Source organism: Jaculus jaculus, chromosome 6 (assembly GCF_020740685.1).
Source record: "Jaculus jaculus isolate mJacJac1 chromosome 6, mJacJac1.mat.Y.cur, whole genome shotgun sequence".
Taxonomy (NCBI): domain Eukaryota; kingdom Metazoa; phylum Chordata; class Mammalia; order Rodentia; family Dipodidae; genus Jaculus; species Jaculus jaculus.
In genome coordinates this window covers 100,487,170-100,508,601 of record NC_059107.1, presented here as the reverse complement: position 1 = coordinate 100,508,601, position 21,432 = coordinate 100,487,170, and the positions used below count along the sequence as shown (strand labels likewise).

At 48.0% G+C, this 21,432-nt stretch overlaps 1 protein-coding gene across 1 annotated transcript; it reads left to right on the top strand.

The window, feature by feature from the left end:
* The first annotated feature begins 640 nt into the window (after positions 1-640).
* LOC123461582 (retinol dehydrogenase 7-like) lies at positions 641-10,594 on the top strand. The gene is made up of 4 exons (XM_045152614.1): positions 641-1,111; positions 7,155-7,413; positions 9,364-9,527; positions 10,051-10,594. The coding sequence occupies exons 1-4, from the start codon at positions 799-801 to the stop codon at positions 10,266-10,268; spliced, it is 954 nt and encodes a 317-aa protein (XP_045008549.1). The 5' UTR covers positions 641-798; the 3' UTR covers positions 10,269-10,594.
* Positions 10,595-21,432: the final 10,838 nt, after the last annotated feature.

Here is a 21,432-nt window from a genome sequence, read left to right as displayed (position 1 = left end):
TGCCGCTGGTGTTCAGCGTTGCGCTTGGTGGTGCTGCTGGTGGTTTCTCTCTGTGTGTGTGGATCTGTGAAAGGGAGCCAGCATCTTCCACCATTACGGGACTTCCCCTGGATCTGCAAGGCACGAATAAATCCCGTTCCTCCTGCACCTGGGTCTGGTTTGGAGGTTCATCCCAGCTGTGTGGAGCTGACTGCGACAGGGTCCCTCACTCCTCTCCAGATACTTACTCTACGTGGAGGGCACCAAAGTCCTCTGCCCTCTCTTCTGCCCTTTTCCTATAGTGCTACAGAGAATGAGGTCACTTCGTAGTGTGAGGAATGGAGCTGAGCTGCGCCTGGTGAGGAAACCTGCATACAGAATGGGATTCCTCTCTAATGTGCTATCCCAGTGGTGTGTGCCTGTGTTCCGAAAGTCCCCGCTACATGGATGCTGGCATGCAAGATGCAAAGACACAAACTGAGCCTGGATTTTGATCAGGCTGGGGCATGTGTTATATGGCATGTACAGATCATGAGGGGACAGGAAAAGGGAGAAGAACTGATGGACTAGGGAGGTGATGCTGAGTAGAAGATTAACAAGGGCATTTGCACATTAGCACCCAGAAGCAGGCCAAAGAGCACAGAGGTGGGGCATGATAACAAACACTTCCAGAAAGCGATCACACGGGAGAGGGAGCTCTCCATTCCAGAAACCTGCAGGCTGCGCCTACCTCAGGCCTCTGTGTCCCTACTCCTTCCTTCGAGAGCCAAAGCCAGGGTCGCTTTCACCCAGTGCACTCCTGCTTGCCCTTTGCCAGCCATGTGGCTCTACCTGGCAGCCCTGATGGGCTTATGGTACCTCCTGCGTTGGTACCGTGAGAGGCAGGTGGTGAGCCACCTGCAAGACAAGTATGTCTTCATCACGGGGTGTGACTCGGGCTTTGGGAACCTGCTAGCCAGACAGCTGGACTTGCGAGGCTTGAGGGTGCTGGCTGCCTGTCTGACGGAGAAGGGGGCTGAGCAGCTGAGGAGCAAGACGTCCGACCGGCTGGAGACGGTGATCCTGGACGTCACCAAGACAGAGAGCGTCGCTGCAGCCGCCCAGTGGGTGAAGGAACGCGTGGGAGACAGAGGTATCACCCGCATTCCTGTCTGTGTCTGTTGCTTTTCTCTCTGTGTGTGAGGAGGACACCTCCTGCGTGCTCCTTGTCGAGATCCCTAGAGGGCCTCAGGGGCCCAAAATAACAGCAGGATTCCTCCCCGCACAGAGGCCGAGGCCCGTCTTCTGTCCTGGGAGCTCTCTACGCTTGCAGAGCAGGTGCCCAGGTGAGAGGTTGTCTTGAACACTCCTCTCTGTCCTTTTCCCTCTTCTCTGTGCTGAACATCGGGACTGCTACAGGCTGACTGGCTTCTTAACAGGGCACTCTTTTGAGATGGGGGAGACAGGAGAGGGGCCCTGGGCTACAGTGTGCGGAGGGCCTGCGACCGTGCTGCAGTGGATTTCCTGTCTCAGCTCAGTAACCTGTTCTTACTGTCACCTGTCATCAGGCAAGATCATTCCATGCTAAGTGAGGGACCTGATGAGCTTAAGGATTGGCTTAGATAAGAGCCAAAGTAGGAAGGGGTCATATTTTCTTTATTTGAATACACTGTTTTGTCAGAATTATCATGGGGGAAGAAAACATTCATTTTGTGTATCATAAAATAAATGTAGGGCTGGAGAGATGGCTCAGAGTTTACAGGAGGCGGCTTGCAAAGTCTGTTGGCCAGAGTTTGATTCCCGAGTTCCACTAGAAAGCAAATGCACGAAGTGACACATGCATTGGCCACTCGGTTTCAATGGCAGGAGGCACTACTGCGCTTTTACTCTAGCTGAACTAAATAAATGATTAATGTATTAGAAATAAATGTAGGGCTGCAGAGATGGCTTAGTGGTTAAAGTGCCTGCCTGTGAAGCCTAAGAACCCAGACTTCGATTCTCCACATAAGCCAGATGCACATGGTGGTGCATGTGTCTGGAGTTCATTTGCTGTGGCTAGAGGTCCCGGCATAGCCATCCTCTCTCTCTCTCTCTCCCCCACCTCAAATAAATAAAGATTTTTTTAAATGTAAAATATTTTTGTGAGAAATACTGATGTAAAATCACAATCAAATTAATCTATCATTTCAGCTACCAGAAATAAAAATTGCTAACATTTTGACCTACATGGGATTAGAAAATATTTATCCTTTTCACTCAAAAATGTGTAGGCCAGGCATGGTGGCACACACCTTTAATCCCAGCACTCAGAGGCAAAGAAAGGAGGATTGCCATGAGCTTAAGGCCACCCTAAGACTATGTAGTGAGTTCCAGGTCAGCCTGAGTTAGAGTGAGACCCTACCTCAGAAAAAAAAAAAAAAAAAAAAGAAAAAGAGCCAGGAGTGATGGCGGACACCTTTAATCCCAATACTCCAGAGGTACAGGTAGGACGATCACTGTGAGTCCCAGGCCACCCTGAGACTTCGTAGTGAATTCCAGGTCAGCCTGAGCTAGAGCGAGACCCTACCTTAAAAAATCAAAATAAATAAATAAAATAAAATAAAACACAAGTTGCATGTGGTGGTGCGCACCTTTAATCCCAGCAGTGGGGAGGCAGAGGTAGGAGTACCACTGTGAATTCAGGGCCACCCTGAGACTCCATAGTGAATTCCAGGTCAGCCAGAGCTACAGTGAAACCCTAGCTCAAAAACAACAACAAAACCCAAACAAACAACAAAAAAAAGTGTGTAGTTTTGGGATGCAGCTTAGTTAGTAAAAGACTTGTCTGCTATGGACAAGACCCCGAGTTTTACCCTCGGCACCACATAAATTGAACACGGCAGCTCACACCTGTAATCTTAGCACTGGGGAACTAGAAGCAAAGAGATTAGGAATTCAAGGCTTTCTCCTGTTATACAGCAAACTTGACATCAATCGGAGACTCAAGAGGCTCTGTCCCCCCCCCCCAAAAAAATTGCTTAATTTTGCCCACAAGCGAAAATTTCTTCAAATGATAGTATTCAATGATTTAGAATAATCTATTATTTAAACAAAATCCTATTAAACATTCCTAGTGGTTGGATAATGGAATTGTTTTGTATACTTTGTTTGTTTGCTTGGTTTGGATTTTTTTTCAAGGTAAGGTCTCACTCTAGCTCAGTCTGACTTGTAACTCAGTGTAGTCTCAGGTTGGCCTCGAACTCACAGCAGTCCTCCTACCTCTGCCTCCTGAGTGCTGGGATTCAAGGCATGTGCCACTATGCCTGGCTCTGGAATTTTTTTTTTTTTTTTTTTTTTTAGGTAGAGTCTTACTCTAGCCCAGGCTGAGCTAATACTTGCTCTGTAATCCTGGGCTGGCTTCCAACTCACAGTGCTCCTTCTACCTCCTCTGCCTCCTGACTGCTGGGGTTAAAGGTGTGTGTAAATATGCCTGGCTTTGGTTTGGAATTTTTGTTTTGTTTTGGTTTTTTGAGGTTGGGTCTCGCTTTAGCCCAGACTGACCTAGAATTCACTATGTAGTCTCAGGGTGGTCTCGAACTCATAGCGATCCTCCTACCTTTTGGTTTGGAATTTTTAAGTGTATTGTTTATTAACAATTTGTATACATATATGTAACATATTTTGAAGATAATCTCCCATTATATTCTCTTGCTTCCCCATACCCTTTCATGGAACCCTTTCTTCTTTGGTTTGGAATTTTAAAACTTAATTTATTTAATTTTTCAAAATTATCTTTATTTGTTTTTTTTTTTTTTTTTTTTTTTTGCAGGTAGAGTCTCACTCTAGCTTAGGTTGACCTGGAACTCACAGCGATCCTCCTACTTCTGCCTTCCAAGGGCTGAGATTCAAGGTGTGAACCACAACTCCTGGCTTTAATTATTTTTGGCATTTTCACACAAATATTACATCTTGATCATATGTACCCTGCATTACCCTACTCTGTTCTCTTCAGTTTCTCTGAACTTCTCATCCCTCAACAGCGGCTATGCTGTAGATGAGAACTCCTCCTCCAGGCAACCCGCCCTTGCCACTAGCTCATTGGGGAGGGGCAGGGCTGCCTAAGCCCCGCCCTTGTTTATAACCAGAATGTTTACCAGTCCCATCATGTGCACATCTTGTGCAGGTGACCACATCTGCTGTGAGTTAATGAGTATAGTGAGTGGCCTTGTCACGTCCAGATGCTTAAGTTCCATAGCATTCCGCCCCATCCTTCAGCTATTTCATTCTTTCTATCCCATCTTCTGGGATGTTCCCAGAGCCCTGGAGACGATGATATATTTGTCTCATTAGGGTTGGGCACTCAGCAATTACTTATTTTCAGCACATTTGATCTGGGATTTGAAAATATTTATTTATTTGTAAGCAGAGAGAAAGATACAGAGAAGGGAGACACTCAAGAGAGAATGGGTGATCCAGAGCCTCTGGCCACTGTAAACAAACTCCAGAGACATGCGCCACTTTGTGCATCTGGTTTACGTGGGTACTGGGGAATCCAATCTCTGTCTTTAGGCTTCACAGGCACCTTAACTGCTAAGCCATCTCTCCAGCCCAAGATTTATTTTTTTTTTAGACAAGTTCTGGTATGGAGCCCAGGCTGGCCTTGAACTTATCATCCTCCTGACTCAACCTCCCTTGTGGTGGGTTATTTATTGGCATGTGGCATCATGCCTTACTTGTTTTCTATATTAATTGTCATAAATACTTGTCGCATAAAACTTCTTAGCTGGGGAGATGTGAACAAGTATCTGTTTGCCCCAGACAGGCTCAGATGACGGACCAAAGCGTGATTTGCTCCAAAATCCAGTGTCAGTGGACCAATAAGTTTGTTTGGGTCCCTACAGAGCACAGGTGATGGGGTGCTTACAGGCGCGTGGGTGAATCAGAGGCAGCTGTGTCGCCACAAAGTCCCATTTAATCCTGGATGGTGACCTCACGGAAGCTGTATTACCAAGTCCCCCTCTGGTTCACCTTCTACCTCCTGTGTAGTCCAGCTTCTTCCAAGATCACTTGCAGCTGGAGGAGGGCAGGGGGGATCAATAGCTGGGCTCCCAGGTGAACGGCCTGTGACCCTTCCATCCTCTATCTACTAGGGAGCATCAGTAGCACCGTTACTAAAGCAAGAGATCTGGCCATCACTGTGTTGGTCTGCTCCAAAGTTGCCATGGCTGTGTGGCCAAAGTCTTCTCTTCTCCAAGATGGCATGATGTTATGCCTAGATAAAAAACAAATGCCATACAACAACTGTCTGGTAAACTTCTATTGACTTCAGTCTATACTAGGATGTTGATGGTTAGTTCTGAGAAATAAAATATCTTGGTTAAAAAATATACATCTATGCCTTTAATCCCAGCACTTGGGTGGTAGAGGTAGGAGGATCTCCAGGAGTTCGAGGGCACCCTGAGAATACATAATGAATTCCAGGTCAGCTTGGGCCAGAGTGAAACTATACCTTGAAAACCAAAACCAAAAAACCAAAAACAACATCAACAAAAAGGACATCTAGCTGGGCATGGTGACACATGCCTTCAATCATAGCACTTGGGAGACAGAAGTAAGGAGGATTGCTGTGAGTTGTAGGCCACCCTGAGACTACATAGCAAATTCCAGGTCAAAGCCAGGTGTGGTGGCGTATGCCTTTAATCCCAGCACTCGGGAAGCAGAGGTAGGAGGATTGCCTTGAGTTCAAGGCCACCCTGAGATGAATTCCAGGTCAGCCTGGACCAGAGTGAGACCCTACCTCAAAAAACCAAAAAAAAAAAAGTCCAGGTCAGTCTGAGCAAGAGTGAGACCCCCCAAAAATGTACATCTGGGGGGCTGGGTGGATGTTTCAGCAGTTAAAGATACTTTCATAAAAAGCTTGACATGTCAGGTTCAATTCCCAAGTCATTCCCATGTAAGGCAGAAGCAAAAAGCGGTGCAAGCCCAGCAGCAAGAGGACCTAGTGGGCAAAAAGACACACACACATGCATTCGCGCATGCAAATAAGAATTGAATGAATTAAAAAAATATGCATCCCCATGGAGCAGGGCATGGTTTAGAGCAGAGTAGGCACCCAACTTATTGGGCCCCTTCTTCCAGATCACAAGGCGCCCCTTGCTTTGAATCACCAGCCTCCAGCTCCCGCTGCGTGCAGTCAACAGTGTAGAAAGGGCTGTTCAGTCCAAAGTTGGTGTTTGGTCTGCCAGAGTGGTTACCTCAACACCCATGACCTCGACACCGACACTGGCTGAGAGAAGGAAGAGGGGCAACTATACTCTGGGTAGAGGGTGGAGCTCATGCTGTAGGTGGGGACGGAAGCATTGCCTCCTCCCTCAGACGGCCTGCTGGGTTTTGCAAGCTCTACCTCAGAAAAGTTGCTCAATGCTGATGCTGACGGTTTCCCATGTCAGCTTTCTTTGCAGCGCAAACAGCACTATTTCCAAAATCTGCTACCAGGACATCGGTTCTGCATTGTTCAAGCAAACTCCACCCGACCAAATTCCGCCTTACCTTATTTATTTATTTATTGTTGTTTTGTTTTTGTTCTTTTCGAGGTAGGGTTTCACTCTAGCCGAAGTTGACCTGGCATTCACTCTGTACTCTCAGGGTGGCCTTGAACTTGTGGCGATCCTCCTACCTCTGCCTCGTGAGTGCTGGGATTATAGTTGTGTGCCACGCTCAGCTCTTGCCTTGCCTTTTCTTCCTTTCCCCCATGTCTTCCCTTCCTCCGTTCCCTCACTGTGTATTCCTCCCTCTCTCCTCTGTCTTTGCTCTTGCAGAGACAGAGGGCAGCACTCTGCATAAACTGCCCAGAAAACACAGGTGAAAGAACCACATGTCTACGAGGACAGCGCTCTTCTCCAGCCGCTCCCATGCTTCCAGATAAGCGGAGGCACGAATCTCTTCAGCATCTGTCCTTGCTGGTAGCAGATATGAAGGATTTCCTGTTGTTCCCAGCAGTGAGCTGCCCGTGAAGATTCAAGGGAAGGGGAAAGTCAGCCAGCAGCCCTGGGATCAGTAGCCCAGCTTTGCAGACACATTTTTATTTGCTGTCCTCTACTCCCCGTCCGGTGGACGCGTGACTGCTCTTCGCCTGGTGGGATGTGAATTAAGGCGTAGTGGTGACCCCACTGTGCAGGCATAACATAGTGCGCCTCTCTCATCTTCCCTCTCCTCAGGACTCTGGGGCCTGGTGAATAACGCCGGCATCTCCGTCCCTACCGCTCCCAATGAGTGGCTGACCAAACAGGACTTTGTAAACATACTTGAAGTCAACCTGTTGGGGGTGATCGAGGTGACACTGAGCATGCTGTCCTTAGTGAGGAAGGCGAGGGGCCGCGTGGTCAATGTCTCCAGCGTCATGGGCAGGGTGTCGCTCTTTGGAGGTGGTTACTGCATCTCCAAGTATGGCGTAGAGGCCTTCTCTGATTCCCTCAGGTATGGAACAGGAATGGGATGCTCTGGGGGAGCCTTTGGAAGGCTTATTGAATTCAGCTTGAAAGACTCCATCACAGAGGGGCATCTGGGCTAGCTTTTGTAACTCTCATACAGTCCCGTTTCTGGATTTAGGTGGGCGTTCACTGGGACCCACTTTCCATGTCTTTTGTAGAGGAAGGACCCAGGTGTGCGTTCATTTAAACTTGCCCTGCCAGGAGGAGGTCTACACTTAGAAATTATCTGGAGGCCACATTGGAAGTGGGATGATTAGAGTCATGAGTCCAGTCCTATGAGATCTATGAGGCTCACTTAAAAAAGTCCTTGATGTGAGCTGAGCCTCTTACTCAATGCAACAGATGGGTACTGTGCTCTTGTAAGAGTGCAGTGACCTCAGGATGACATGACAAAAAAATGTAGACCTTCACCTAAAACTCTGGCAGCCAAAAGAGTGAGGGAAGAAAAACACTGTGGTCAACCCTTTGAGTGGCCATGACCAGACAGCCGTGGTAGCCACTATATTCGTGGAAGGGTACTGTAGAAGGGGTCTGAGCTGAGAGTGAGCATGAGGACGTGGCAGCCTGGTTAGGAGGGACATCCTGGTGGGAACACGCCAGCAGCCCAGTGTGAGCACAGATGAGTGTCTCACTGCTGGGTCCTCCTGGGAAAAGCATAGACCTGACTGGACAGGAGGAGGCTGGACAGGAGGGCACTGGTGGCTTGTGGTGGGCGTGAGAGCCCTAGGCAGGCTTGTACGTCATGCCAGTGGCAGGGCAGCCCTTGGAATGGTTGAATCGGGGAGCTGCTCTGGCCAGGTTCCTGGTGGCTGTAGGGAGCGGGATGGCTCTGAGTGTGGGTTCTGAGACTACTCCCCAAAGACACCCACACAGGCTGTGGTGGTTTGATTCAGGTGTGCCCCATAAATGCTAGGTTCCCAGCTGATGGAGATTTGGGAATTAATGCCTCCTGGAGGCAGTGTATTGTTGGGGGCGGGCTTATGGGCTTTATAGCCAGTTTCCCCTTGCCAGTGTTTGGCACACTCTCCTGTTGCTCTTGTCTACCTGATGTTGGCCAGGGGGTGATGTTCACCTTCTGCTCATGCCATTTTTTTTCCCTGCCATCATGGAGCTTCCCCTTGAGCCTGTAAGCCAAAAAATAAATCCTTTTATTCCCCCCCCGCAAGCTGCTCTTGGTCAAGTGTTTTCTGGCAGCAATGCAAAGCTGACTGTAACAGAGGCCCAGGTGGGAGCTGTCCTGAGAGCTTCCCTGGACAGGAGGGACACTGGGAGTGAGAGGGAGGTGACAGCGTTAAAGTCCAGTGATCTACTGCATGTGCAGGACATGGAATGGCTCTGACTTGGTATATTGGAACATAAGGTCATTTTATATCAGTGATCTGGAATATGGCAAATACTTGGAGCCATGTTCAAAGGTGCAGAGCAAATGCCGTTATCAAAACTTTTAGCCCATCTGCTGTCATGCCAGATTCAAGCTTTCCAACTGTTGCAGTCAGGTTTGCATTGCTGCCAGAAATCACCCCAGAGCAGCTTGTGGGAAACAAGGGTTTATTTTGGCTTACAGACTCAAGGGGGTACTCCATGATGGCAGAGAAAAATGATGGCATGAGCAGAGGGTGGGCATCACCTCCTGGCCAACATCAGGTGAGCAACAGGACAGAGACTGTGTCAAGCACTGGCAAGGGGAAACTGGCTATAACACCCATAAGCCCACCCCCAACAATACACTGCCTCTGAGATGTGTTAATTCCCAAATCTCCATCAGCTGGGAACCTAGTATTCAAAACATGTAAGTTTATGGGGGACATCTGAATCAAACTAACACAGGAACATTTCTTATCTCAATCTTGTTTTGGTATGTTACTGTACTATTTATCATGTGATTTTTTTTTTTTTTCCTTCTGAAATCCTTGACCTCCGCCTGTCTGCCTCACAGGAGAGAGCTCTCCTATTTTGGAGTGAAGGTGGCTATCATAGAGCCTGGCTATTTCAAGACCGCTGTGACCAATTCTGACACACTATCACTGGGCTTAAAGAGGATGTGGGATAAGGCCAGCTCGGAGGTCAAGCACGTCTATGGCGAGAACTTTCTGGCATCCTGTAAGTGAGCTATGGGCAAACAAAGGAAAGTCCAGTGCAAAATCCTTCATGCTGCACATAGTCCAAAGTCCTCCCAGGCTCTGCCTCCTCACAGTAGGGCCATTCAGCTCCCTTACCTCGGTGGTGCGTGGGCATCTGATCACACGAGGAAGCGACCTGGCTCTTTAGAACATGGTGCCCTGTTTCATCAGAACCCCTCACTACCATGAGGGGGAGAGTGAAGCCAGAGAAGAGTGGGGGCTTGAGGACAGCCACCTCCCATGTGCTGGGTTTGCTTCCGCTGTTTGAGAGATCTTTGATCGGTACAGCCCAGATGTTCCTATGAGCAAGGGACAGGTGGCTCGGTGTGGAGCAGTTTGCCCTTTTGGCTGGGTTGTGGCACTTACTGAAGAATTGGGATGGATTAGGTTTGGGTTGTGGCTTCAGAGGGGGAAAAGCTTGAATTCTTAGAGAATCTTTCCCCCCTACCTTAATACTAGAGCAGGAGTGGTAGGAGGTGCTCATCATTGTTTATTCTGTACAGACCTGACAGGAGTAAAATCATTCAGTGAAGAGTCCACAGGGGACCTGTCCTTGGTGACGGACTGCATGGAGCACGCCCTGACTGCCTGTCGTCCCCGCACCCGCTACTCACCTGGCTGGGATGCCAAGCTCTTCTACCTCCCCTTGAGTTACCTGCCCACCTGCCTGGTAGATGTCATCATCGGTTGGCGCTCTGTCAAGCCAGCCAAGGCTCTGTGAACCAACACTTGGGTTCGATGCACGGTTAGAAGAAAATGAATACAGTATTGGGGGAGAGAATTCTGTAGGAAAGGGCAGTATGGTGGAACAAAGGTGCTTTCATGCCATCAGGGACCCAGCCCACGTTCTTCATGCAAAGAATTCTGCTGTGACACTAGTTAATACTGGTGAAGTCAGGAGGAAGGCAACCAGGAATTCTGTTAAGGGGTAGGAACTCAGAATCCTTAAAAATTTTATTTTTGTTTATTTTTATTTATTTATTTGAGAGAGACAGGCTGACTGAGAGAGAAAGAGGAAGATAGATAGATAGATAGATAGATAGATAGATAGATAGAGAATGAGAATGGGCGTGCCAGGGCCTCCAGCCACTGCAAACAAATTCCAGATGCATGTCCCACCTTGTGCATCTGGCTTATGTGGGGCCTGGGGAATCGAGCCTTGAACTGGGGTTCTTAGGTTTCATAGGCAAGCCCTTAACTGCTAAGCCATCTCTCCAGCCTCGGAACTCAGAATCTAAAAGCACTTGCAGATGGCCAGATGGGCAGATCCCCAGAGTTCTGAGAGTCATGGTCCATCATGAGGAATCCCCACAAGTAGGATGGTTTTAAGCAAGTTGTGGGGGGTGGGTGTCCCGGATCTTGCCCTCCTCAGGGGAAGCATAGGATCTGGGTAGTCTACCCCTCCCTTATTATAGAAATGGAGCCCCTTCTCTGAAATCACCTGGCCCATGATATTGGGCCTCAGGCCTTTGGTGCCACCTCAGCTAGTTCTCTGTACAGACTAGAGAAATGAATTTTGCTTGGCTAATTCTTATAGATTACTTCACTTTAGAATAAATATTGAAAAGGACACCTTCGCCCTGTGATTTGAATCATGTCCTGTGTCATGGGAGGAAGCGTCAGGGAAGGAGAGGAATGAGTGAATGGAGACGGAGGAGAGGAACGAATTGAAGAGGGTTAGTACGGGATTAACCCTGCTGTCTCTCAGGGCTTCCTGCCACAGAGTTGGAGGCCAAATGCTCCCCTTCCAATACTTGCACATAACACACCCCACAGTGTGAGGGAGAACAACGGGTTTACCCGATGTCCAGAGGGGACGGGCCGGCCCAGATCTCTTTTCTGGAGAGCTGAAGCGCTCCTCCCCTGCGGCACCTCCCTCAGCTTCACTGACCACCCATTTCACGTCACTGTGATTCTGTCTTGTGTCTGTCCTCAGGTCCTCCTCCCTCTGCTCCCTTCCCACACGCCGTCAAGGGGAATGGAGTGAGAGTCACTTCTAGACTCTGCTCTTGTATTTTCTGCTTCGTGTTTGTCGATTAAGGACAGGGATGCCCTTGAATTACCCCTGACTTTCTGGGACCCGGCTCTCTGTGTTGCTTAAGTTGCCAGGTTTGTGATAATGTTCTAAACAGAGAGAGCGTTTGTAGGAAGTGGTAGAGAGTTCTGGGCTCAGGACAAAATTAGCCTTGGGAGTGACTCCCCAGATGTCTTCGTTTTCTTCCCTCAATTGAAAAAAATCGAGAATATGATGTCTTTAGGGAATGTGTTTTAGCTGAACAATGACCAGTGTCCACAATGAAAGGAGAGATTTCTGTGATACCCAATGTCACAGACCATTGATTTTATTATTGGTTTTGTGTTTTGTTCTTAATTTGTGAAGCAGGGTCTCACTCTAGCCCAGGAAGACCTGGGGACTCACTCTGTAGCTCTGGCTGGTCTCGAACTCATATTGATCCTTCTACCTTGCCCTCTCTGGTTCTGGGATGAAAGCCCCATGCCACCATGGCCATCTTTTCTTTTCTTTTCTCCTTCTCCCTCTTTTTTTTTTTTTTTTTTTTTGAGGTAGGGTCTCACTCTGGTTCAAATTCCAGAGTGGCCTCAAGCTCATGGTGATATTCTTACCTCTGCCTCCTGAGTGCTGGGATTAAAGGCATGTGCCCACCACGCCTAGCCTTTTCTTCCTTTCTTGTTTCCCTCTCTCTCTCTCTCTGTCTCTTTCTTTCAAGACAGGATGAGTTCAGGTGTTTAGGAAATTTGGACTATCCCTAGGAGTTCACTCCAGAGGATGAGAGATCAGTGACAATACACATTGCTGTCTTTATCCCACTGCTTCCATGACTGGAGGCCTGGGCTATCCTGCATGCATCACCACGCCCAGCTCACTTGAGAACTTACAGTGAGTGTTGGCTCCAACATCTGAATGGATGAATAAACCGAAGGACTGAAAACGGTTCTCAAACAGTTTGTCGCCTCTGAATGCTCTCGTGCACGTCACCGAGGTCCAGCCATCTTGTCCTCGGAAAAGCAGACTAAGAGCTATGCACAACGGTGCACACCTGTCATCCCAGCAAACTGAGGAGAACAAGCAAAGCAGTGGCCTCATCATGACTTTGAGGCCTGTTTGAAAATAAGCAGATGATAGCAGAACAAGAGCTCAGTATTCAACCTGAGGCCTCCCGAGTTGTATAACTGTCTGTACACACGCACACACAAGAACAGCACCTTCTGCAGAAGCTCAATTGCACATTCTCACAGAGCTCCTGAAGGAAAAATAATGATTACCCACCCATTCAGTTTGTGGCCTGGTGAGGTAGGGGCTCGGGAGGTTTGTTCTGTCCCCAAGAGTCCTCTCCAGAGGAGCAGAGAGCTGTGAGGTGTTAAGTCACCGTCTCTTGTGTTGGGGATTAGGTTTGTACCCAGGCCAGCTTATTGCTGTTAGCATGGATAGTGACTCAAGGCTCTCATGGTCACGCCTGAATACTAATGGCTTTAAAATTAAGAACCATGAGACAGGCACAGAGATGCATGACCTTCAATGCCAGTGCTCAGGAGGCTGAGGTAGGAGGATCACCATGAGTTTAAGGCCAGCCTGGGACTACAGACTGAGTTCCAGGTTCACCTAGGCTAGAGTGAGACCCCAACTTGAAAAAACCAAAACAAACCAACAAACAAAAATAAGTGCCATTTAAAGTGGTCCAAATCCATATCCCAGACTCTTGGCGGATCCTTTTTCCTCTCCTTTCTAGCTGTCCTTCCTGGGTAAAGGGCAGAGTGAGTGCACCGAGAAAGAGAGAGAGAGGGACCTGTGCAGGAACTAGAGCCCAATTCATCACATGTCACAAGAAACCACCTCACTCTGGTGTCACGGTCCTTAGTGTTGAGAACAGGGTCATTGAGTCCCAACCTCAGGTCTCCAACCCCGAAATCTTTACCATTCAAGGACACACATTTCTCATCCTTTCTGGGCACTCAGATATAATTGAGTAGGCACTGCGTGCCCATAACTAGAAATAGACTGGCACAATGTGCCCACAGTTCTTGCCCTTCCAGTTCTTTTTGTCTTCATTCATCCCCTTCCTGAGTGGAGATGGGGGAATGTGTGGGGTGACACAGATCTTCTCTGGAGAGAATGCGGCTTTACCATGTGGGTGACCTGGACTCCCTGGGGCCCTGATCCCAGCAGGTGGCTCTGCACAGACGCTGTGGCACTCAGTTCAGCCCTCTTGCAGGGCCTGACCCACCCTCACCATCACAGAGAAGAGGAGCAACTGGTAATTGTCAAGAGGCAGTTAGTGCCATCCACTTTCTGTCATTCACGGTACAGGATCTCATGAAGCCCTCACCCCACCCTGAGGTGCTCCTGGCAGGTAATGTTTGCCTGGGGGAGGAGACACATTTTCTTCAGGGGCGTATTCATTAGTAAGATGCCTATGCTCCGGTAAATACCATCCCATCCATCCTTATGCAAGTAAACCTAATTCACTCAATGCATCACATAAAAGGACATCCCAGTAGAACTGGCATTAGTTGGGAAGAAGCAGGAGTTCAGTTGGTGGGGGGGGGAGATAAGAGAAGATAATGATCAAAATAAATTATATACATGTGTATAAAATTGTCAATAAAATAGATTTTTTTTTTTTTTTTTTGGTTTTTCGAGGTAGGGTCTCACTCTAGCCCAGGCTGACCTGGAATTCATTATGGAGTCTCAGGGTGGCCTTGAACTCGGCAATCCTCCTACCTCTGCCTCCTGAGTGCTGGGATTAAAGGCACGCACCACCACGCCCGGCTAATAAAATAGATTTTTAAAAAGGAAAACTCAAAAAATTCTCTCCACCTGTATTTACCTTCCAAGGATGGAGGGAGGTAAGGAGAGAGGGAGGGAAGGAAGGAAAGAGAGAGATAAGCAAGGAAGCATGGCACCGGGCCACTGTCCACAGACAGGCCATGTGCGGGAGGTTTGTCTTCAGTCCTGTGTCTCAGTGGGAGGGAATCAGATCCAGAGTCCACTTTGGTTTGGGAACTTCCAGGGGCTCCCCAGATCCTGGAGTATTCTGAAAGTCTGTGGATCTCAGCATGAGTGCATAGTGCTGTCCGGATGAGAAAGAAGGGAACCGTCGTGTGAGAATTGGGTAATGTTGCCATGCATGGATGGGAATTTATAATGGAAGGAAAAGGCAGTAACTGAGAAAAATGTCTGAAATTTGTTCCAGGCCAAGAAAGCCTGGGTCTTCCTTTTACAGAATGAATGCCAGCACTTTGGTCTCTGAGACTATTTCGAGACCGTTTATCTCCATTGTTCTAACAAGTCTATGAAGGAGGGTTGGGACAACACCCTCCAGAGCAGGCGCAGGAGGGGGAGAAGAGCCTGGCTCAGGGACAGAACAGCACCAGGACAAGTGCAGGAGCAGGGATCAGGCTGGAGGAGGAGCAGAGCTGGTGAAGAAACGGCAGGAGAACAAGAACCAGGACGAGGACGTGGGCAGGAGGAGGCTGGGCGCAGAGGCTTGAGCAGGTGAGGTGGAAGGGCCAGGCGCACGTGGACAGAGCCGGAGGCAGGAAGGAGCCCAGCACTGGCCCGAAGAGTTGCCCGAATGAGACGGGCAAGCACAGGAGACAGCTTAGCAAGCTGGGATGCCACCTGGCATGGGCAGTAAATATGCCCTTTCACTTCACAATGCATCTAGCAATGTGCTGGCAACTTGGGATCCCCAACTGCATGGACCTGCTCATACACCCCACCACAAATAATGCAATAAGCGTATCCTCCCCTAGTGACCATTAGTTTCTCCCCCTCTTGTGGTTAGTTTCCATTCAAGTAGGTTCTTAGATATATCTGATCAGGAGAAGTGGCCATCTGGCTTGGACTGGTTTTTAGAGAGAATCTCCAGTTTATCATATATATTAGTCAGCGTTCCCTAGAAGAACAAAACAGATAGAATGAATATGTCTGATGAAGGGGACTTATTAAATTAGCTTACAGCACATGGGTGGGGCAGTCCAGCAATGGCTGCCTACAGGCTAGAGGACCAGGTAGCTGCTGAGTCCATGAGGCTATTGCTTCAGCAGTCCCAATCTGCCATTATGATGATGGTATATTGTTTATATTTATGGAAGTTGTCTTTTAGAAAAGTAAAAAGGAAAGAAAGAAGGAAGGAAAAAGAAGAAGAAGAAGCACCTAAGGGTTCTCTTGCACTCCAGACATGTTACTGGCAGGGCTGAGAGGGCGTGTCCAGGAAGGACTAACTGAGGGAGGAAGTCCTTCCTCAGGGGTCCTGCTGGTGATGGACTATAAGCAGAAGCTCTAAGAGATCACAGATCATCTTGCCTGGCTGCCCGTGCTTCTCCCTGGTGTGGGCACCCATCTGTTGCTGCAACCCTTCATAGACATTGAAACTCAACATCATCAGCTTTCCAGTGTGGACAGAAGCCCAGTGGCTCTCCAGGAATAGTCCAGGCCGTCAGTGGCAGACGGGGACTGCTGAGGCATCCACTCCTGTGGACTGAACAGCTACTGGATTCTCTGATGTCCAAGCCTGGTCCCTATCCTGTAAGCCAGTCTAACGAAGCCTCTTTAAAATAGACTTTTTTTTTTTTTGATTTTCGAGGTAGGGTCTCACTCTAGCCAGGCTGACCTGGAATTCAGTATATAGTCTCAGGGTGGCCTCGAACACACAGAGATCCTCCTACCTCTGCCTCCCCAGTGCTGGGATTAAAGGTGTGTACCACTACGTCTGGAAAAATACACTCTTTTAAAATAGTTATTTATTTGAGATAGAGAAAGAGGCAGAGAGATGGGGGTGGGGAATGGACATGCCAGGGCAACTATCCACTGCAAACAAACTCCAGACACATGCACCACCTTGTGCATCTGGCTTTATGTGGGTACTGGAGAACTGAATCTGGGTCCTTAGGCTGTGCAGGCAAGTGCTGTAACTGATGAGACATCTCTCCAGCCCTAATAAATCCTCTTTGTAATACCTATTTATTGCATCAGTTCTGTTCCTCCGGAGACCCCTGACTAATACCCTTGCCTCCATTGTAGAGGAGCAGTTCAGTCTCACCCTGGTAGTTTGGATCAACTCCTCCTGCTAGTTCTGTAACTCCTTTCTCAGCCTATTGACTCAAGGGCCTCAGGAGTCCAAAGTGGCCAAGGGAAAGTCCAAGCATTTAACATATTTGTACTTATTTGCTCCTGTGTGGGCTGTGTGTGATTGTGTATGAGCATACCAGAGTCTCTTGACACTAAGATATATGTTCCACTTTTAATTTTATTTTTTATTTTAGAGAGGAGAGAGAGAGAGAGAATTGGCACACTAGGGCCTCAGCCACTGCAATTGACTGCCAGACGCTTATGCCATTTGGTGGGCATGTGCGACTTTGCGCTTGCCTCACCATTGTGCTTACGTGGAGAGTTGAAATATGGGTCCTTAGGCTTTGCAGGCAAGCCCTGTTCCACTTTTGTGTCTGCTTTTTTGTTTTGTTTTGTTTTCAAGGTAGGTTCTCACTCTAGCCCAGGCTGACCTGGAATTCACTATGGAGTCTCAGGGTGGCCTTGAACTCATGGCAATCCTCCTACCTCTGCCTCCCGAGTGCTGGGATTAAAGGCATGCGCCACCACGCCCGGCTTGTGTCTGCTTTTTGTGTGAGTGCTGTGGAATTGAACTGGGACAAGCAGGATTTTCAACCACTGAGTCATCTCTCTAGCCCTCAGCTATCAGTTCAAAGGAAAAGGCACTCCCTGGGAAAAGCACTCCCCACTTTGGAATCAAAACATACCAACTGGGGCTGGAGAGATTGCTTAATGGTTAAGGTGCTTGCCTGGAAAGCCAAAGGACCTCGGTTCGATTCCCCAGTACCCACATAAGCCAGATGCACAAGGGGGTGCATGCATCTGGAGTTCATTTGCAGTGGCTGGAGGACCTGGTGCGCCCATTCTCCCTCTCTGCCTCTTTCCCTCTCTCAAATAAATAAGTAAAAATGAAATATTTAAAACAAACAAACAAAAACCATACAAACCAAGCCGGATGTGGTGGTGCATGCCTTTAATCCCAGCACTCGGGAGGCAGAAGTAGGAGGATTGCTGTGAGTTCGAGGCCACCTTGAGACTAACTAGTGAATTCCAGGTCAGCCTGGGCTAGAGGGAGACCCTACCTTGAAAAACAAACAAACAAAAGCTTATCCCAGCCCTCCAGGCTATTGCCACTGTCTCTTTAAAATGCCATTCAGCCAACCTATCCAGTTAGCTGCTTCAGGATGCTGGGAAACTTGGTAAGACCAATGAATTCCATAAGCATGATCCCACTGCCACACTTCCTTGGCTGCTATTGTGGTTTGAATGCCCCCCATAGCCCCATGGGCTTGTGATAAGGTCTCAGACTTGATCCCCAACTGGTGATATCAGTGGGAGGTGGAGCCTTGCTGCAGGAGGTCTGTTATTGCGGGAAGATCTTTGGGTTTTATAGTTCAGTTCCACTTGCCAGAGATAGCCCACTCTTTTTAAATTTTTTAAAAAGTATTTAATTTAATTTATTTATTTGAGAGAGAGAGGAGAGAGAGAGAGAGAGAGAGAGAGAGAGAGAGAGAGAGAGAGAGGGAATAGGCACACCAGGGCCTCCAGCCTTTATAAAAAAAAAAAAAGCTCCTGACAAATGTGCCTGGCTTACATGGATACTGGGGCATTGAACCTGGGTTCTTAGGCTTTGCAGGCAAGTGCCTTAACCACTAAGCCAAGAGAGAGCTCACTCTTGCTTCTACTTCCTTGATGCTGATAGGTGAGCCCCCCCCCCAGCCCCTCTCATGCCATGCTCCCACTGCCGTGATGAAATTTACCCTCAAAACTGTCAACTAGGGGGCAGAGGAAGGAGGAACTACAGAGTGAGTTCCAGGTTAGCCTGGGTTCCAGTAAAACCCTACCTAGAAAAAAACTAAAAAACAAAACAAAACAAAAAACTCTCAACTGGGGCTGGAGAGATAGCTTGGCAGTTGAAGTCTTTGTTTGCAAATTCTGATGGATCAGGTTCAATTCCCCAGCTCCCACATAAGGCCAGATGCACAAAGTGGCACATGCATCTGGAGTTCCTTTACTGTGGCAAGAGGGCCTGGCACGCCTCTGCCCTCCCCCCTTTGTGTGCGTATGTGTGTGCTTACAAATAAATAAATAAAAATAAAAACAACAAAAACTAAGCTAAAATAAACTCTTTCCTTTCATAAGTTGCTTCTGTTTGGGTGTTTTTCCTACCCCCCGCCAGCAATAAAAAGGTAAACTGTGGGGCTGGGGAGATGGTTCAGCAGTTAAAATCACTTACAAAGCCTTCTCGTACGGGATGATAAAGCCAGATGCACAAAGTGGCACATGCACATGGAGTTCATTTGTCGTGGCAAGAAGCCCTTGGCACATCCATCTCTCTCCCTCAAATAAAATCCTATTTTTTTCCTTTTTTTTTCCCCCTAGGTGGGGTCTCACTCTAGACCAGGCTGACCTGAAACTCATTATGTAGTCTCAGGGTGGTCTCGAACTCATGGCGATCCTCTTACCTCTGCCTCCCAAGTGCTGGGATTAAAGGTGTGCACCACTGTGCCCAGCAAAATCCTATTAAAAAAAAAAAAAAAAACAAGGATGTAACAGCTACAGCTGTTAAGCGAGTTCCTTGACCAGAAGCAATGCTAGGTGATCGTAGGATGGTGGATGAGGCATTCTAATTCCACAGCTGGTAGTTTTGGCAGAAGCGCTCATGCTTCTCTGCCATAGTTGATAATAACTTATCCCTTTTCTGTAGAAGTGTATCTTGCTGCTTTTGTGCTTATTTTCCTTCCTAGGTTGCTTTGGCATGGATACTATGCAACCATCTTACCCGGAAGTCTCTAAAAAAAATCTTAACATGAGTGCTTAAAGTTTCTTCTTCACTAATATCATTATGAAGCTCTTTAAAATAAATGTTAAGGGCTGGAGAGATGGCTTAGCGGTTAAGTGCTTGCCTATGAAGCCTAAGTACCCTGGTTCAAGGCTCAATTCCCCAGGAACCAGGTTAGCCAGATGCACAAGGGGGCGCACGCGTCTGGAGTTCCTTTGCAGTGGCTGAAAGCCCTGGCTGCCCATTCTCTCTCTCTCTCTCCTTCTACCTCTTTCTCTCTCTGTCTGTCACTCTCAAATAAATAAAGAAAAAAATTAAAAACAAAATAAATGTTTATAAAGTAATAATCCAGGGAAATAGCCAGACTTGTTTTATAATAGTTACACAGTGTACACATATAGATTTTATCATTTGTTGAATTTTGGAATGTTCTTTCAAGTAAGTTCTCTGAAATATATTTTTTAGAGTATGGAAGCAGGTTAAAACAGCATTGAAACTTTTAGAGCAGAGCATGGTGGCACATGCCTTTAATCCCAGCACTGGAGAGGCAGAGGTAGGAGGATCACTGTGAGTTTGAGGCCACCCTGAGACTACATAGTGAATTCCAGGTTAGCCTGGGCTACAGTGAGACCCTACCTGAAAAAAACTTTTTTTAGGTTTTTTTTTTTTTTTTTAATTTTCTAAGGTAGGGTCTGGCTCTAGCCCAGGCTGACTTGGGATTCACTATGTCCTCGCAGGGCAGCCTTGACCTCACAGCAATCCTCCTGCCTCTGCCTCCTAAATGCTGGGATTAAAGGCGTGCACCACCACGCCCCGCTATTTATGTATTTTGAGAGAGACTGAGGGAGAGACGGGGCGCGCCCCCACGCCCTGCTAAGTGTAATGAATTTTAAGCTGCGTTCCCTTTTGGCAGATCCACAGAGCCAGGAAGACAAAGCCAATTTTGGAAGGGCTGCAGCTGGGCCCAATGCCATGGAGGGACAAAGGCTAGCGTTCGTGGTATCAGCCTACTTCCATGCAGGCAGGCTTCGCAGCAGAGCCCGCCTGTGCCCCCCATGCCCAGAGCCCTTGGCATAAACCCTGGGCGAGACTTCCCCCGGACTTGCCTCCTCCCATCTCCCAGCCCTTTCCCCGGAGCCCCAACAGCAGTGTCCCCGCTTCCCGTGGGCCTGGACCCAGCCTCTCTGCAGCCTAGCCAGCCCGCCTCTCCCCTTCCTCTGCGCCCAGCTTCCCGGGCATGGAGGCAGCTGGCTCTCAGTAACAAGCAGGAAGGCCTTTGGCCTTGGTGGAGAGTTGTGAGGTGATAACAAAGGCTCCTCTCCCCCTGACAAGCCCTGCTGGAGATCAGTGTTTTTGTTCTTTTCTTTTTTGGTAGGAGAATCTTGTATTTTCCCTGCCTATAATCTGTTACATCCAGAGTTCCCTCTGGGGGCCATTCAATATTAAAAGCTGGCCATCTTAATTTACACAGGGTCTTTAATTTCTCATAATCTGAATATCTCTTTCTGAAGTTATTTAAGAAAAATTTTTTTGTTTATCTTTATTTATTTATTTGAGAACGACAGACAGAGAAAGAGAGAGAGAATGGGTGCACCAGGGCCTCCAGTCACTGCAAATGAGCTCCAGATGCATGCACCCCTTTGTGCATCTGGCTAACGTGGGTCCTAGGGAATCAAGCCTCAAATCAGGATCCTTAGGCTTCATAGGCAAGTGCTTAACCGCTAGGCCATCTCCCCAGCCCATCTAAAGTTTTTGAAAACAATGTATTTATTTGTTTGAGAAAGAGGCAGAGAGAGAGAGAGAGAAAGAGAATGGGTGCACCAGGGCTTCCAGCCATTGCAAACGAACTCCAGATGTGTATCTGGCTTAGGTGGGTCCTGGGAATCGAACTGGGATCCTTTGGCTTTGCAGGCAAGTGCCTTCAACATTAAGCCATCTCTCCAGCCCTGTTTCTGAAGCTCCCCCCCCCCACCCCAGAGGTAAGTTCTCACTCAAGCTCAGGCTGACCTGGAATCTTTCTGAAAAAAATTTTTT

Coding starts and splice junctions, on each gene's coding strand:
- LOC123461582 (XM_045152614.1), top strand. CDS start 799: ATGTGGCTCTACCTGGCAGCCCTGATGGGCTTATGGTACCTCCTGCGT. Junction 7,414..9,363: donor GCCTTCTCTGATTCCCTCAG/GTATGGAACAGG, acceptor TCTGCCTCACAG/GAGAGAGCTCTCCTATTTTG. Junction 9,528..10,050: donor CGAGAACTTTCTGGCATCCT/GTAAGTGAGCTA, acceptor TATTCTGTACAG/ACCTGACAGGAGTAAAATCA.